General features: G+C 37.9%; 1 protein-coding gene across 2 annotated transcripts in view; it reads left to right on the forward strand.

The window, feature by feature from the left end:
- Positions 1-18,193, forward strand: part of CACUL1 (CDK2 associated cullin domain 1) — a 69,682-nt gene that overhangs the window by 46,187 nt on the left and 5,302 nt on the right. The window contains exons 5-8 of one of the 2 annotated variants that reach the window (XM_004751843.3): positions 2,234-2,336; positions 8,209-8,298; positions 11,264-11,402; positions 18,114-18,157. In XM_004751843.3, coding sequence (XP_004751900.2) covers positions 2,234-2,336; positions 8,209-8,298; positions 11,264-11,402; positions 18,114-18,157 — 376 coding nt within the window. The remainder of the gene's footprint in view (positions 1-2,233; positions 2,337-8,208; positions 8,299-11,263; positions 11,403-18,113; positions 18,158-18,193) is intronic. The other variant, XM_045068951.1, reaches the window with a different exon arrangement.

Here is an 18,193-nt window from a genome sequence, read left to right on the forward strand (position 1 = left end):
AGTTAGAGCTGTTTTCTCTTTCCAGGTATCTCTGTTGGTCCAAGTGCAGATAGATGAACTGTTTATCTTTTGCTATGTATTATGTTAAAAATAGAAATTCATCTATTTTAGTAATGTTTGATTGTATTGACATAGAATTGCTTACCCTTTTACTGCATAAAAATTCTATAAATAACACTGCTGAATAGACAGGCATACAGGAAGAAGTACTGAGTGATCAGTACTCAGCATTTATTTTATTTCTGCTGTATGGAAGACACTGTGCTTGGAAAGTAAAGATATGTGAGAAAGCTTTCTCGTTCTCAGAAAGTAAGAGTTAAGACAGCTGTCTAAAAACATGACATGATAAATGTCAAGTAAGTCATTCCATAAAACAAGTAGAATAATAAAATTTTCTTCCATTATGGTGATGTGCTCTCTTTCATTTGGAGAATTATGCCGCGAGTATAATTTTTAGTCTCTATGGACTTTATTGATTAGTCCCTTCTTCTTCCTAAATATATAAAACCATAGAATCTTAATGTTAGTGTTCCTATTGAAGGCAGGGGCCCTTAGCAATCATTATCTCAATTCCTTTTTGTTTATTAGAGATTGGGACATTTGGGTTGATCCTACATTCTGTAGCATAAAGATTGCTGTATGTGGAATACTAATCTTCAAAAGGATTTCTTCTCCATGAAATACAGTTTACTGAAAGAACAAAACAGAACATTGAGAGAAATCTGTATTATCAGCAGAGGACTATTAATTTGTGGAAAGATGCTTATAGTAGAAAAATAAGCGGTGAAAGGTAATGACTTGTATGTATGCTTAGAGAGAAATCTTCTCCAAATACATTAGCTGAAAAAGAAAAATGCAAAGCAGTGTGTAATATTCTTCATAAAACGTGTTTCTTTATTAGGGAAAAAAAAGCATATACACACACACACACACAAACACACACACATCCATGTATTTGCAAGGAGCATTTTAGAAAGAACATACAAGTTTTCCCAGTTGAATGGGGCCTTTGAGAATGCAACAGAGACTGGTTTTTATTGCATGGTTTTATTTTGTTACCATGTGCATGTTATTTTTATAATTTTCATAATCTTCTGTTTAGGAGAATCAGTGAGCAACTTATTAACATTCCTGTTTTTATTTTCCATACCTGTATATTGAGTTAACATTTAACATGAACAAATTTAGTCTTGTTTGGCTGGTCATTTTTTTTTTTTTTTTTTAAGATTTTATGTATTTATTTCAGAGGGAGAGAGAGTGCGAGCACAAGCAGGGGGAGAGGCAGGCAGGAGAGGGAGAAACAGGCTCCCAGCTGAGCAGGGAACCCGATGTGGGACTTGATCCCAGGACCCTGAGATCATGACCTGAGCAGAAGGCAAAGGCTTAATCGACTAAGCCACCCAGGTGCCCCTTGGCTAGTCATTCTAATCATGATGCTTTTGGCTGCAAAAAAAACAGAACACCTGATTCAAAGTGGTTTAAGTAAATAAGGAAAAGTTTTAATCTCTTGTAATAAAACTAAGCAAATAAGGCAGTCTCTGCCAGACTTCAATAGGCAGTCTCATGGTTCTATAGTGTTACCAGGGACTCAGGTTCTTTTCTCCTTCATGTACACAGCATCTGTTTCAGTTTGTTCTAGTGGTCATAAATGAGTTACAAGATATTTTGCACCGAACTAGGCTTTGCTTAATCTGTTTGCTCTATGTTGGGTCACATGTCTGCCTTTGAACCAAAGACCGTTCCTAAGAATGCCATAAGCTGAGTAACTTAGAGGAATCAGTGAAGCAGATTGTATGTTGGGGAATCAACCAGTGCATGTCCACTGCCTGCTCTCAGCGCAGATCATTGATAAATGGGGTACCTTTTATTAGTGTTTCCTGTTGTTGCCTTTTGGTGGTGATACAGTATTTTTAAAGGGCATATGTGCTTGTTACACAGTGTGGTCCGTTTGTCTATTCATCTCTGTATAGTTTATGTTGAATGTCTTCCTGTGTTCTTTTGGAGGTGTATGGTTCATAACATTTTATCTTTATCTTTATGTGCTTTAACTCCATGCCAGAAAGACAAATAATAGTAGCAGGGCTTTTGTTTTTTAATGTTGGGTTTTTTTTGTTTAAATAGATACCTTTATTAATTATTTCCTAAAATAATTTATTTTTTGGTGCTTCAGCTCATTAGACAAATCACTTCCCCCTAATTAAGTCACTAAAAAACAATTTATTTTCTTCTTCAGAATAAGTTTTACATCGAAACCAAGCTTAACAGAGACCTAAAAGATGACCTTATAAAGCTGTTTACGGAACATGTTGCAGAAAAGCACATTTACAGCCTAATGCGTAAGTAATTCAGCTTATAAGGGTGAGATAACACGAGCGATGATCTTTTTGATTTTTGATCAGAGAGCATTGGCATGTGCAGCCATTATTAACATCTGAATCGTATAGCAAGAGGTGTTACAAGTCCAGCTATAGAGACCCTGAGGAACTGAAAATGGAGAGCTGGGAGTAGCTGAGCTAGGTCATGGGACAGTGCCTTTATATCTGGCCTGATACTTACCTTTTTTACCGTCCTGACAACGGGGGAAATATTTATAAGGGGTTCACCCTAACTTTGTTACTCGTAATTCTAGAAGGAGCGCAATATTTTATCTTTGAAATGGTAGCACAGAATTCTTTCTGATTTTTACTCTTTGGTGTAAAATCCCTTGTCTAGTCTAGTCATTTATTAACTATATTTTAGGCAAGCTCTTCAGCTTCTGATCTTGAGTTTTTTCTTCTATGAAGTGAGATTTATAAAAGGTTTAACTTGGTAATGTAGATTGGTAAGGAAGCAGATCAAAACACCAAGTTCAGTTAGTTTTTCTCTCCCCCCATTCTTGGGCCCCCTGCCCCCTCACGGTAGGTGGCGTCTTATCCTACTTTCAGTAAAAATGTATACCTCTCTAAGTGGAGTTTAGGAAGTTCCTTCAACCTAAGGTCTCAGCATCTTTTAAAAGTTCATGTTTTTTGCAGTATATCATTGAAGTCATTTTTTAGATTTTGGCACATACTTGGATTTATAGTATGTATTTTTAGCTTTTCTAATACTCATAATTACTTTCTGCCACAGTGAACTTTTACCAGTATTTACAGAAGAATTGTTCTACCCTTGACCATCAACTTTTTTATTTTTGAGTTTAAGAGAACAAATTGTTAAACTTTGGGCCAGTTTCTTCCAGAAAGGCCAAGTTTTCAAATAATACGGTTGATTAAGGTAATATTTGTTTCATTATTATATTCCCAACGGATTCTATCAGAATAGAGACCAAAATCTTGGGAGCATGACTTTCTAAAAATTTGGACAGATGTTTATAAGCATCTTTAAATATAATCTTCTATGATATTCCAGGTCTTATAACCACTAAAGTATTATCTCTGATGTTGACATTTTCTTTACTTTCATTGCAAAATGGAACACAGCATTTTGAAGTCTTTCTGTTAAAATTCTTTAAAGAAATGCTACTGCTTTTTTTCTCTGTGAATCTGTTTTTATATTTATCAGTTAATTTAGAAATCAATGTTATTGGGCATATGCGAAGAAAATACTCGAAGAGAATATATAGTCTTCCAGATCTGATGAGAGAGATCTCTCTTCTTAATCTGTGTGAGCTTTCCATAGATTCATGATATTTTACAAGATCACACCCTGTGAAGAGTCTGCATAAAGGCCTGTTGATGTGAAGACATAAAGTCAGGGAAAAAAATGAATTTTTTTTTCCTCTTAAACCTTCAATTAATTTGCACTTTATTTTTCCAAAAAAGTAATAATCTTCCTCTTGTTCATTATATAGTTTGGTTTTCATTCAAAAGTATACTTAAAGGTAGATAGGCCTTTCTTTTCCAAGTAAGGTGTAAAATTCCTTAAGCTTTTTTTTTTTTTTTAAATTTCATTTATTTATTTGACAGAGAGAGAGAAAGCACAAGCAGGGGGAGCAGCAGGCAGAGGGAGAGGGAAAAGCAGACTCCCCGTTGAGCAGGCAGCCCGATATGGGACTTGATCCCAGGATTCTGGGATCATGATCTGAGCCAAAGGCAGACACTTAACTGATTGAGCCACCCGGGCGCCCCAGCTTTTTTTTTTTTTTAAAGTAGGCTCTACTCCCAGTGTGGAGCCCAGTGCAGGGCTTGAACTTACGACCTCAAGATCAAGACCTGAGCTGAGATCAAGAGTCGGACACTTAACTGACTGAGCCACCCAAGCTCCCCAAATCTTTTGTAAATTGTATAAAACTGAGCTTATCACATGTTTATTGAACAATTACCAAGCATTGTGCTTAGAGTAAGGGATTCAGACAGTGACCATTCGCCTCATTGGTTTGGGCTCTATAACAATAAGGGACACTCTAAGTATTTATTAATGCTCTAAGTATTTATTAATGCTCTGTATTTATTAATACACTTGGGGCACTTGGGTGGCTCAGTGGGTTAAAGCCTCTGCCTTCGGCTCAGGTCATGATCCCAGGGTCCTGGGATTGAGCCCCGCATTGGGCTCTCTGATCAGCAGGGAGCCTGCTTCCTGCTCTCTCTCTGTCTCTGCCTGCCTCTCTGCCTACTTGTGGTCTCTGTCTGTCAAATAAATGGATAAAGTCTTGAAAAACAAAACTTAAAAAAAATACACTCACTGCTTACTCTGTAGTGGGACATGTTCTAGATACTTTACTAACATTTATTTCTCAGTTGTAGTAGTCATTACTTCATGTTACAGATGGAGAAATTGAGGCATAGAAAGGTTAATATTAATTAAATTGGAAAAACGGAGTTATGAAGAAATGATTTCTCATCTCTAGTTGTACATTTTCCTATACTTGCCCCTCATTCCAACAAAACAAATAACTACACTCAAAGTCAATATTCTAAATTCTGATTAGTTTCTGTGGCTTTAGATAAATTTGAAGATGCTGGTGTTTCATTTATTATTACAGTTATTATGCTACCCCAAAACATAGTCTTTTTATAAAGTCTTTTATTTTGCTCACAAACCTGCAGTTAGGGCAGGACTTCGTGGGGTTCTTTATCTCTGCTGCACTCACCATGGGCCGATGTGATTTGCCCAGGGGTTGGGGACTTTGAAGATGGCTCACTCATGTGACTGGCAAGTTGTGGTGGCTGTAGTTTCCTCTCTTGTGTTTCCTCTAAGAGTGAGTGTCTCAAGATGCAGGAAATGGAAACTGCCAGTTTCTTAAGTCCCGGGCCTAGAAATTGGTACAATGTCACTTTTGCTGTGTTGTGCTGACCAGGCAGTTATCTGTAACTGGATTCCAGGTATGTGGGTGTGAGTATAACTCTCCATGGGAAGAATTTAGGGAAGAATTTAGGGGCCATGTTTTGCAGCAGAGCCAAATGAATACCCCCTCTGCTAAGGAATAATTGGTACTCTAGTGCCCTGTGTCAACAATTGTTTCATGAACGAAGACAGTGACTTCCTGCTGTAAATAAAGGTCGTTTTCTACCATCTCTCCATAACATATGTGCTTATAAAATAAAATCGCTTCTACCTTTGGCTGGTAACAAAATTGTTTTCCTTTGAATTTGATTTTTACTTTCATTAAACTTTGAAAACAGAAATACTTTTACCTTAGCCAGGGTATCTGTAGTATTTCTATATTGCTGATTCGGAGCAAATGTGAAAAACAGGCCAGTTAATGGTAGAAGTTTCTTAAGAAAATGTAGTATGTTGAGTTGCAGTAAAGGTTTGTAGTTCACTTTTGACAGAGGGCTTTAAAGAGTTACGTGATTATCAGTTGTTCTTAGGTTCTGCCTTTAGTTCAGACTGATGTAGTTTGAATTTCTTTTTTTTGTAAGATTTTATTTATTTATTTGAGAGAGAGAGAGCATGAGAGGAGAGAGGTCAGCAGAAGAAGCAGACTCCCTGCCGAGCAGGGAACTTGATGCGGGGCTCCATCCCAGGACTATAGGATCATGACCTGAGCCGAAGGCAGTCGCTTAACCAACTGAGCCACCCAGGTGCCCTAGTTTGAACTTCTTAAATGTCAAGGATATTTTTAATTTTAGTTTTGATTTTAAGAATTACTGTTCAAATTAAAAAAGGAGAGAAGCCATCAGGTGAAGGTATAGCTCTGAGGAAAAATTGAAGGAGGAGAGGATCTTGGTTCTGGCTCCAGTTCCACTGTTAGGAAGCAATGTGACTTTTAGGATGGTATTTCATCTCTCTAGATTTCAGTGTCATAAACTATAATAAAAGAGGTCAGTCCTAGGAGTTCAGGAAGGACCTAGTCTAGTTTCAAAACTGTTAACTTAAAATCAACAATGAGTGGAATTGTTGTGGAATTCTTGTTTTTTAGTTCCATAATTTTGGGGAGAAAACGAAGAGTAAAACTTCATTAGTACCCATCACATATAAGATCTGTATTTCAGTGGTGGCATGGTTAACTAGAAAGAATACAGAATTCAGAGTGAAACACAGGTTCTTAGACCTCTCTGCCACTTAGCTCTGTGACTTTGGGTGAATTATGCAGTGTTCTTTATTTTGTTTTGTTCTTAGCCTCAGTTTCCTTATTTTTAAAGTAGTTGATAATTAAGTTTGTAAGAAAGTAAATCCTAAATAAAGTTTAAAAGAATTAAACTTATAAAATACCTAGCAGTTGTTAAATACTCAAGAAATATTTTCTTCCCAGTCTCAAGCTGCTGCCCGTCCCCCCAGATGCCCTTCTTTTTCCTTGAAAGAGGAGACCAACTAACAAATCTCTTAAGCACCGTTCTCCTAAAAAAATTTAGGTGGAGAGGATTTTAGTGATTTTTTAACACCTTCTCAACTCTGTAATTGTTACTGAATGCAATTCTTTTCAGTAATTCATCCCAGATAAATTTTTATGTATTTTATATATAATTTAATCTGTGAATATATCATTTCTTCATTTACAAATATATATATTTGACTACATAATTAATGTGTGATTGAATGTGAAGAGTTAGTGGGAATAAGACTTACGAAGGCCAAAACGATTGTCAAAAAGTAGGGAAATGAATGAATAGAAAAAGAGCCTCCATATGGGGCACATGTTGAAATTAGAGATAACCTTGAGTTGAAGAGACTCCCAGAACCTAAAATTTAGAATTGCAGTTTTTGAACATTATATCCTGAAACGTGATTTTCTGCAGTGCTTAACATTTGTCATCCTTAAAACTTACCTGTGGCATTCAGAGTTATCACTGTCTATTGCTGAGAGATAGAATCTGAAGGATCCACTGGAATGGTGCACCCCTGTCCTTCATCATATAAATTCAAACGTAGCTTGCATTGTATGTTTAAAAACTATAAAATCATTGCTGGTCAAGTGAGGAGGCGCTTTCATTTTTGAAAAGGCATAGCCTATACAGCTTTATAAGCCTGGCTTAGAATAAAATTATGCCAAGTCTTGTGAATTTTGGGGCTACTAAATTACAGGCGGTCTTTGAGAGAGAAATTAAAAAATTAGCTGTTTGGAATCATTGGTATCTGTTGTATCCACTCAAATAATGTAATACATTTGTATCTGTTAATGGTATTATCTAGAGGAATCTTCTTACTTATTTAAAAATGTTCTAATAAAATCTTTGTTGGAGAATGTAACCTAAAAGAAAGCTGACTTGGTATGGTCGGTCAGGGTCATGTGGTTGTGAGAGTTAGGAAAGTGAGGATGAGCCCCGCGATCTCTTGCCTATATGTGCAGTAAGGAAGAAGTACGTGCCGCTCTAGTGTTCGGGAATGTGAGTCTCTGACTCCCATCACAGTTACTAAAATTACCAGTAATGTGTCTTTCAGAAAAATCCCAAGAGCCTCTAATATGTTGATTTGGGGAAAGAGGAATGGTTGGAGGAGTTAGAGAACATTTTATTTTCCAAATGTAAATTTTCTGACTCATGAACTTAATGGGGAGCACTTTCAGTGCACTCGCTAAGTACCATGAATACTACTGCTTTTGGAAAGCTTATTTTCAGAACCTCCATGAATTGAATAATCTCCATTAGTGTTTTAACAGACCTGCACATATTTACTTGTTAGATTGAGCTCTACTGCAGTGGATTAAAAAAAAAATCTTTAGCTTATAGACTTGGTTTGTCCTCTGGGGCTGTTTTTCTTGCACTTGTTTTACTTTAGTTTTGGGAGAAATAATAATAGAGAAACTTGCCATGTTCTATCATTTTTATAACCCATTTTCTCTTCTTTCAGCTTTACTTTTAGAAGCCCAGTCAACACCATTTCAGGTCACACCTTCGACTATGGCGAATATTGTGAAAGGCCTGTACACTCTCAGGCCAGGTAAAGAGCCATATATCTTTTGGGGTTAGACTTGTTTGTTTATTTATGACAGCTCCAGCCTTATCCAAAGGTCAGAGTTTGTCTATGTGTTTTTTGAGACCTAATGGTATTTGGATTTGTTATAGCCAAAAAAAAAAAAAGAAACTCACACGAAAGCAAAAACTCAGTAGATAGTGCACTCATCATTGTGAAATGTAAACTCAGGACTCCCCTGGAATTCCTTCTGTACTGATGAAAACCAGCTAGTTTAAGAAATACAAGAACTAATTGGTAGCAGACATTTTGGACAAAATTGATTCTCATATCCAGTATTAATCTCTGTCTTTTGTGTTGTGGAGTTTCTCCTTTACTTGTACCCCCCCCCACTATAGATATGCATCGACATACATCTTCCTAGGCATCTCATCTTCCTAGGCCCATTGTAACTTGTAGGGAATCTAGAAGTGTTGGTAAAATTACAGTCATTTCATAAGTTTACTGTGAAGAAAGAAATACTGAGAAAAGCAGAACCAAATGTCAAAGAGCACTATATTCAAAGGCATGGTTGATAAATTATCTCAATGTATCTATCTTAAAAAAGCTACTGAATTTAAAGGAATTCCAAGATGTTTTGTATATATCTTCCTGTTTGTAAGCCAGAATGTCAAAATTTTCATACAGTTGTATAGCAGATTTTTTTTTTAAGATTTTATTTATTGATTTGACACAGAGAGAGAGATCACAAGTAGGTAGAGAGGCAGGTTGGAGGCGGGGAGAAGCAGGCTCCCCGCTGAGCAGAGAGCCCGATGTGGGGCTCGATCCCAGGACCCTGGGATCATGACCTGAGCCAAAGACAGAGGTTTTAACCCACTGAGCCACCCAGGCGCCCCATATAGCAAATTTTAAAAAAATCTGTAGTAGAGAGATTGCAAAAGTTCTCAGGATAGAACATTGTGCTACCACCTAGAAACATAAGGGATGCTTTCTTGACATTTCTCTTGTCGTTTAAGGATTAAATGAAATAAAACATTATCTAAAGAGCTTAACATAGTACTTAAACATAGCTAATAGCATTAGCTGTTTTTATTACTATCCAGTTAAGTCCAGTAGTTATTTTAATTAATTGATGGCTTGATTGTTTGCTTAAAAATATGTCAGAATTTAGCTTGCTGAAATGGAAACCACTTAAAAACAGTGGTATTGTAGGTAGACTGTGATGTCAGAAATACCTTCTTTCCCAGGCTACTTTAAGCAGTTAGTCTTCTAGAATATCCAGATGTCATGTTACCTTAAATTTTCATCAGGTCTTAAACTTTGTTCCTCATAACTTCATAAACAGGTTATTCTCAGTAATTCTATAAAGTAGCAAAAACATTTTATTACATATGTCCTATGAACTAATGTTTGTAGTTTGACAGTTTTATGTTTATTTTACTAGATGTGCTAAAAATGGCTCATGAATTTTTCTTTTAGTGCTAGGTTATGAATGATTTTCTTTTATTTTGGAAGACATCCAAGTGCATTATAACAAATTTCTAAATTCTGTCTCCCAAGTAGGCAGCTTTATCAGCTCTGGCTTTTATCGTAAATAACAATATTGCAGAATAAAGCCAGTCACTACATATAGAAAAATTCATAGGTATATTTTTATCTGGGTTTGAGCTCTTGTAATAGGATTCATACTACTTGTGAGGAGAATTCTGTATTTGAGAGTTGTCCTTTTGAAAAGGAGAATTTTATCAGAGAATAACCTTTTGCTGCCCTAGGCATTTTCGGAGATACTGTTAAACATATTTTGATATTTACATGCCTTCCCAGTACCCATTGTGTTCCTAGTTTGTTAAAGTAGTTTTATTCACCTGACAGATTAAGGTTAAAATATTTTAAAGTTATTTTAAATATTTTAAAAGTTGAATTTCAAGTGTAAAAGTTGCATTCATTGCACTGGTTCTCAAGTGCTGATCTTTGTATGATGAATACATTTGAACTTAAACTAAATTCCTGAGCCCTAATCTTTGTAGGTTCTTAGGACTATTAAAATTTTTGGTGTGTTTCCATCTGATCTTTAGAAGCTTAGTTTAGGCACAGTGCCAGCTCTCCCATCCTGCACTTCTTCATTTAATACACACTCTTTTCTTTGATTTCTTCATCTTTATTTTAATGATTGCCTGGAGTTCCATAAAATGGCAGATCAGTCTGTCTCCCGCCACCTCTCACTGATGGATCAGTGGTTCTCCTGGGGGCCGTACTGAGACTCTGAAGGTATATTTGAGTTGAGCTAGAAGGAGGGACACTGTTGAGAACATTTTGCCATAAGTTTATACAAGGGAAGAGTGGATTGTTTTTTGTGGTACTTGTTTTTTTGTTGTTGTTGTTTTGTTTTGGTCATGTCTAACTTAACTGTTCTCCTGTTGGACATGTTTTACTTACCATTGACCCAGCACTGCACAGCATCAAACATGTCCGCCCCGCCCGCCCCCCCCCCCGCCGGCAACTCCCAGATTTAGAATTATTTACTCAGATTACAGTTTTTAAAGTGAGTTTACTGGATTAAACCCAGATTGACATTTTATGGTTTTTTGATCTGTACAGCGAAGATGTTTTCCAAAGGGAAAATTTGAAAGGACAGCCTTTAAAAGGATCTGAAAGGGTAACAGTGCTAAATTAGGACCAGCAACAAGGAAGGCAGAGTACCCTTGTTACAGGTGGATGTTATTTATATTTAGTGTTCACAGATAAAGGGAAGAGAGTGTTCATTTATCAGCAAAATGTAAAAATATCTGCTTTCTTTGTACTGTTAGTTCTTTTTAGAAAGGAGATTTAACCTGTTTGTAGATTTCTTGTCAGAATGGGATTGCATTGCTTTTTTCCCCACTTTAAGTTTGGTTTAATAACATATATTCTTTCTGTGAACAAAGAAAGCTTTCCTTTTTTCATGTAATTTGTCTTTATGATTTCCTTAATGGATCTTTTCCTTCCCTCACAGAGTGGGTTCAGATGGCTCCAACTCTGTTTTCTAAATTTATTCCAAACATTCTCCCTCCGGCGGTGGAATCTGAACTTTCTGAATATGCTGCTGAAGATCAGAAACTTCAAAGAGAACTTATACAGAATGGTTTTACGAGGCAAGTTTTTTTTTTTTTCTTTTTAAACAAAATCTGTCCATTTCCTTTGGTCACTTGGTTTGACGAGGGAGGCCAGAGTTCTTAGAATGGGAAACAGCCACCAAGTAGTCAAGGTGATGCTGCTCGGGGAGAGGTTAGCTGCCGGTCTCTGGAAATGGTGAAGCTGGGATTTGAGTATATGGAAACTGCCCTTCACTAAACATGGATTTGGAAGAAAGGAGCTCTTTCTGGGGAGCAGTGAGGCTGGGAAGCCTAGAAGGGCTCTTCCAGTTGTGACCTTCTCCACTGTTCTTAGCATTGGTGAGATGTTATGATTACTTATAATGTACTTCTATGACTGAACTAGTAAATGACTAGTTTGTGACTAGTCAAAGCAGCTTTTCGATTCTAGTTATCTTATTTTTGCTTTTGCCCTAAAATCTACTTGTTTCTCCTTAAAAAAATAGGATATCTCTTTATATGTGTCCAGAAAATTTGCCTTGCTTGGTTTTGATATACACGTGTCAAATTTTAGGGGTGAGTTTTAGTTTTAGGGGTGAGTTTATTGATGCCTGATTTTTCTGAAATTTGCAATTCAGGATCCTAGCTATAACCCAGAAAGTCTTGAAAAGTGCATATTTTCAACCGAAATAGAGTATTCTGTGGGAAAACACCCAAGTTGCATCACCAGATCATTGAAGGGTACAGTAAGGCCTTATATTTTCATGATCCTTACTTTTTACTCAGCTCTTTTCTATATCTTCTCTTATTTAATTCCTGACATTAAAGGAAGAAAGTTATGGAAAGTTAAGACACCTTGGTTCCTCCCTGAGGTATAGTTGTGATCACAAATAGTAGGTTGAATTTTGACTCGCTTATCTGACTAGGGCTGGGGATGGACATTCCTCTTTTATAGTTTCTGAGGCCAAGCTAAATCTCAGATAACCAGTCTTGACCAAGATTATTTTTACTGTCTCTGGTCTCAGCATAGGTTAGGAAAGAAAGCAGAAAATCTGTTCTTTGCAGCCTTACGCATTGCTGTTTATTCCTGTTTTGTCCTGGTGCCATCTGTATTCCTGTGGATGCGGGGGCACTGAGTAATCCACGGGTCATTGGCTCACTCACTGGCAGCTCACAAAGGAAAGGCTCCTGGAAGCTGTGTAGGTAGGTCTCGTAGACCTGACTTTCTTGGGTCAAGTTAAGGGAAGGCAAGGTCATAGAAAATGCTGGAATGTTGGCAGGTAATTTTTCTCCTTCAAGTCCAGTGGTCAGGTGTTTTCTGACATTAATTACCATATCTCTAATAGTGGTATTATTTTCATATAGAGAATGAGCCTGTTTAATGCCATAGTAATTTTGCTTACTTATTTTTAAAGAGCTATTATATTCATGTGGTTCAAAAGTCAGAACGATACAGGGAGTACACATTGAGAAGTTTTGCTCCTACTTGTCTCCCCATCTATTCCTACCCCTTTAGGTGACTGTTTTATTAGTTCCTTATGATTCCTTTCAGTGCTTCTTTTAATATACAGATACAGGCAAACACAGCATGTATTCCTACTTTTACTCCTTTCTTATCCCTTCTGTCGTGTAGATAGAACTTGTGTAACTAGTCCCTTGTGGATGGCAACTGGACTTATTTCCAGTTCTTGCCGTGACAGAAAATGCTGTGATGAGTACCCTTGCACATGCATAATTATGTACCTGTTGCCGGTTTATCTGGAGAGTAAATTCCCATAAGTGGGATTGCTGGGTCAAGAGTAAATGCGGTTGTAACTTTGATTAATATCACCAAATTGCCCTTCATAGGCGGTTCGTGCCATTTTGCATATCCACCAGCATAGTTTGAAAAGTTCCTCTTCTTCATGGCCTTGCCATGGCTTTGGATTTTCACTGGTCTGGCAGGTGAAAAATAATTACTCAGATTGTTTTAATTTGCATTTCTCTTACTAAGAATGAAGCTAAGAATATTATCAGGTTTGTATTTCTTTTCCTGTATATGGCCTGTTTATGTCCTTTGCTCACTTTTCTATTCGTTAGCCTTTTTTCCTTGAATTCTAGGAGCTATTTTTATATTGAAGAGATTGACTCTCTGCCTGAGATAAAAGTCTGTTAGTTTTCGCAATTTGTCTATGACTTTGCTTATAGTGTTTTTTTGTTTTATTTTAAGTCATGCAGAAGTTTTTTATTTTTGTGTAATTTTATCAGGTTATATCTTTATGGGTTATGGGTTTTGAATTGCAGTTAAAAGTTTTTTCTTAAGTAAATTCAAAATAATCTGAGTCTACCTTTTATTGTTTTCTCTAGGTTTACCATAATATTGACATCTATGCTTTTATTAATGTTTTTATTTAAATGGTTGCTTTTAATTTTAGGGGTGAGTTTATTGATGCCTTTAAAAAATAAACAGGCTTCTGAAAAATTTCATTTCTATGAAGCAATGGATGAAGGTAGCTCTTGTGGATTTCTCTGAACACCTTGAACTCACCTTCCACAACAGTGTGTAGAACTATGTAAACATATCCAGAGACATTTTCCTAACCCTTATTTTGGAACTGAAAGAAGACACTGGGGTGCAGGGCTGCATTTAAAGTTCGTATTTCAAGAGGTGATGTGATTAACCTGTTTTGTTGCACAAACCAGATTGGGCCATTTCTAGAATTAACAACATACTATACATTAATATGAGAACAGATTATCCTGTTGGGTACTTTGCACATTGTAGGTCTTGCCTAAGCTGACATTCTCGGACTTCCTGCAGTCCACTGCTGAGCTGGCCCACACCTGTCGGAAAGGATGGGCACACGTTCTATACTTAGCAGTTGAGAGCAAGTCTGTCTATGCTTCCAGCTCTTGTGTATGGGCCTTCCACATTCTGCCCTGCCAGACTCAATGCTGCCTTTGACCATTATTTGACTAGGATTGTTTTGGAAAAAATGGTGTCCATGGGTGCAGAAAACCTTGAAAATATAATACGGGCTATTTAACAAGAATTCTGTTACTGGCTGTTCTGATTGAGCAGTCATTTTATGGTTTATTCCTAATCAGTCACATGATTCCTGTTCAGCTTTGTGAACTATTTTTTCATTTAGGACTATGTTCTGTTTGCGTGGATTGGTCCTGAAAGGCAGCACCCAGCTTTGATGTAGATGGCACAGAATGTCTTCGAAGTGTTTTGAAATGATGTGAATATTGTCAAATATATCCTCGACTACAGTTAATGGGTGTTTCTCATTTGAGCTGGAGTTTATGTGCAGCATCTTTAGATACATGGAAATAGACTTATTTGTAAGCTAGAATTAACATATAAGCTAAAAACAGCATTTTGTTTTTTTCAGTTATCTGTGTAATAGAATTGATTATTGGAGGGTGGGAGAGAGCAGGTTGGTGTCTATTACATTATGGAGGAAAGCTTGTTTGGGAACTTCTAACATGCATGCCCTCAGATGGAACCTTCTCTTTCGAGCTGGCCTGTTGAGCCTCTTCAAAGCTTGTAGTAAATAGCTTTTAAAGGCAAGTATTTTGCAGAGTAATTGTTACTTGGATTTCTGGTACAAAATGGTACCTTGTAGGAGTATTGTTGATCTTTTCAGTTGAGAGGGTCACTCTGGAATTGGCACTTTTTCATCTAGTAACAAGGGTCTGGTTTTGAGGACAACCATAGCTTTCTAGACTTGGGGCGTTAGGAGATGTCTTTGGCAACCTCTTGAGTAGATCACATCTACATTATCTCTCTGTGACTTCTGTTTTCACGGCTATATTTTTCTCCTATTAATTTTGCATGTTCAGTTTTTATTTAACCTTTCAGGGGTGGGAATGAAAGTTATCTATAGAAGTTGAGGTTCTGGATAGAAAATCCTATGTCTTCCTTTTTGATCAGCATTAACTTATTTAGAATATTTGGTGAATGTTACTGTGATGGTACTCACAGAAGATAATATATAAGTGTAGTTAATAATACAGGTTACCAACTGGCTTTGTAGGCACAGTGTTAACAGGAGGTGTTTAAAAAGTGGCATTAGGACACAGGTGTTGTGAGCTCTGTAGGCTGTCTAAGGCTAATACATGCTAAATGTGGTGCATGGTTTTCTCTAAATGCCCAGCCTAGAGACGAACCCTCAGAGGCCATTTGGTGTCTTCTCTTCCTGCCCGGTCATTGAGACTCCTCACCTCGCCCAGCAAGAGGTTTCTGTCCTGGGAAACTGCTAATCTAGAAGATCACTCTGAAGCACGAAATAATCACTTGGGCTGTCATCTTCATAGTCTGTCTCTAGAGGCCATTCATCAATTATTCACTGATTTGTTAATTCAGCAAATACTTATATTTTTGCTAGATACTGTTCTTAGGTACTAGATAAACAAATTCCTGTTTTTTTGTTTTGTTTTGTTTTTAAAGATTTTATTTATTTATTTGACAGAGAGAAATCACAAGTAGATGGAGAGGCAGGCAGGCAGAGAGAGAGAGGGAAACAGGCTCCCTGCTGAGCAGAGAGCCCGACGTGGGCCTCGATCCCAGGACCCTGAGATCATGACCTGAGCCGAAGGCAGCGGCTTAACCCACTGAATTCCTGTTTTTATGGAGCTTATGTTCTAATGTTGGGAGATAAATAACAAACACGTAAGCAAATTATTTCAAATAATAAAAAGCGCTGTGAAGAAATTGAGACAGAGCATGGGCTAAAGAGTGAGGGAGTGACCAGGGCATGTGTGAAGGGCTGGTCCAGCTAACTGGGACATGAAATGCCTTCGCAGGGCCAGATATTGCAGTGAGGCCGTAGGTGATAAAGAGACAGGCACATGGCTAACTGGTGGCACGAGTGCTACCAGCAGGGAAGACGTCAAGTACCAAAGTGCTGGCAGGTCCCAGGGAAGAAGGAGAGCCAGCATGGCTGACATACAGTGGGCGGTGGGGAGGTAGGCAAGAGCCAGGTCTCATAGGACTGGGAAAATGAATTTGAATTGATTCTTAACTGTAATGGAAAGCCACTGAAATAATCTAATTTATGCTTTTACATAAGATTGCTCTGGCTCTGGCCTGGGCTAATAATAAGACTCTTGCAGATTGAGTAGGGGAGAGATAATAGTGGCGTGGGTTGGGAGTGTAGCCATGGAGTTGAAGGGAAGTGTTTGATTTTGGATTATGTTTTGCCAAAGAGTGCTCCAGAGGGAGAGGAAGAAAGAAATCAGGAATGAGCTAGGATTTTGGTCTGAGTAGTTGAGTGGCTAGTAGTGCCATTTATTGACGAGGACTAAAGAAGGAATAGGGATGGAGTGGAGTCACTGGCCATGGTATACTGGCAGTATTTAACCATCATCTAAGTGTCAGTGGTGAGGAAACAGTTGGACTTACAAGTCTGAAGTGTAGGGAAGAAATGAGAGCTGGAGACAGAAATCTGGGAGTCATTGGCGTATGGATAGTATTTTAAGTCACAGGACTGGTATGATTGCCGTCCTCAACAGTGTAGAATATATACACGGAGAAGAAACAGTGACCAAGGACAGTGCGGGGTAGAGCCAAAAGTGTTTTGGGAAAGAGGAGATGAACTGTGTAGATGATACTGAGGGACCGGGCAAGAGAAAGCTAGCAAATCCATTGTTCTTACTCATAACTTTAGTTATTTGTCTGGATTATTGTCTGAGAAACTGGAAAGATAAAACTAGGATATATAGGCAGCACAGGACCTAGTCAGGACTTCTATTTCCTTATTTGTAAAGTGGAACTAGAACTTCTGTAGGTGGAGGAGAAGAACTGCTTAATATATGTCAAGGTTTGTGTTCTTCTACCTGCGGGAAGGGTATTCGTATACATTAAGATTCTGAGATGGTGCGGGTACCTGGGTGGCTCAGTCATTGAAGTGGCTGCCTTCAGTTCAGGTCATGATCTCAGGGTCCTGGGATTGAGCCCCGTATTGAGCTCCCTGCTTAGTGGTGAGTCTGCTGCTCCTTCTCCCTCTGATCTCTCAACTCTCTTCTCAAACAAATAAATAAAAATCTTAAAAATAAAAATTCTTAGATTTTTCACGAAAGCCTTAAGCAGAGTTTGGTCGTAAGGCTTTCTGCGGGGAGGGTTGCCTGGGTGGCTTAGAAGATGGAGCATCCAACACCTGATCTCAGGGTCGTGAGTTCAGGCCCCATGTTGGGCTCCCCGCTGGATGTGGAGCCTACTTAGAAAGGGGGGTGCATTTTGAGGGAACATTTTGGATTCATATTTGAAGTTTGTCCTAGTATAAGCCAGGTCACTAACTATGTTGGTAGCAGAATCCAAGTTTATCTTCAAAGACATTTTTAGTCTGAACCTATTCCTAGAACCCAGTATAAACCATTTTTATGGCTAACCCTTCCTGCATTTAATAGCTTTCTGTATTTAAAAGGCAGCCCCTGGGGTGCCTGGCTGGCCCAGTCATTAAGCCTCTGGTTTTGGGTCAGGTCATGATCCCAGGGTCCCTGCTCAGCAGGAAACCTGCTTCTCCCTATCCCCCTGCTTATGTTCCTCTCTTGCTGTCTCTCTTTGTCAGGTAAACAAATAAAATCTTTTAAAAAATAAAAAATAAAATAAAAGGCAGCACCTCTTAGCTAAGAATATTCAGGTTTAATGTCAGTTTTAAGCTATGCTGTTAGAACTGAAATACCTGCTTTCCTTCTGTTATGGGTTCCGTCCCTTCATTTCTCTTCTTTTGGTGTATGAAGATGTCTGCGTGTTCTGTTGATTCCTTCTTCTTTTCTTATCCCCAGAGGTGACCAGTCCCGGAAGAGAGCTGGGGATGAGTTGGCTTATAGTAAGTAACAATGTTCCTTACCATTTCTGATGGCTT

The sequence above is a fragment of the Mustela putorius genome, unplaced genomic scaffold, assembly GCF_011764305.1.
Source record: "Mustela putorius furo isolate JIRA1106 unplaced genomic scaffold, ASM1176430v1.1 tig00003909_pilon_pilon_pilon, whole genome shotgun sequence".
Lineage (NCBI taxonomy): Eukaryota > Metazoa > Chordata > Mammalia > Carnivora > Mustelidae > Mustela > Mustela putorius.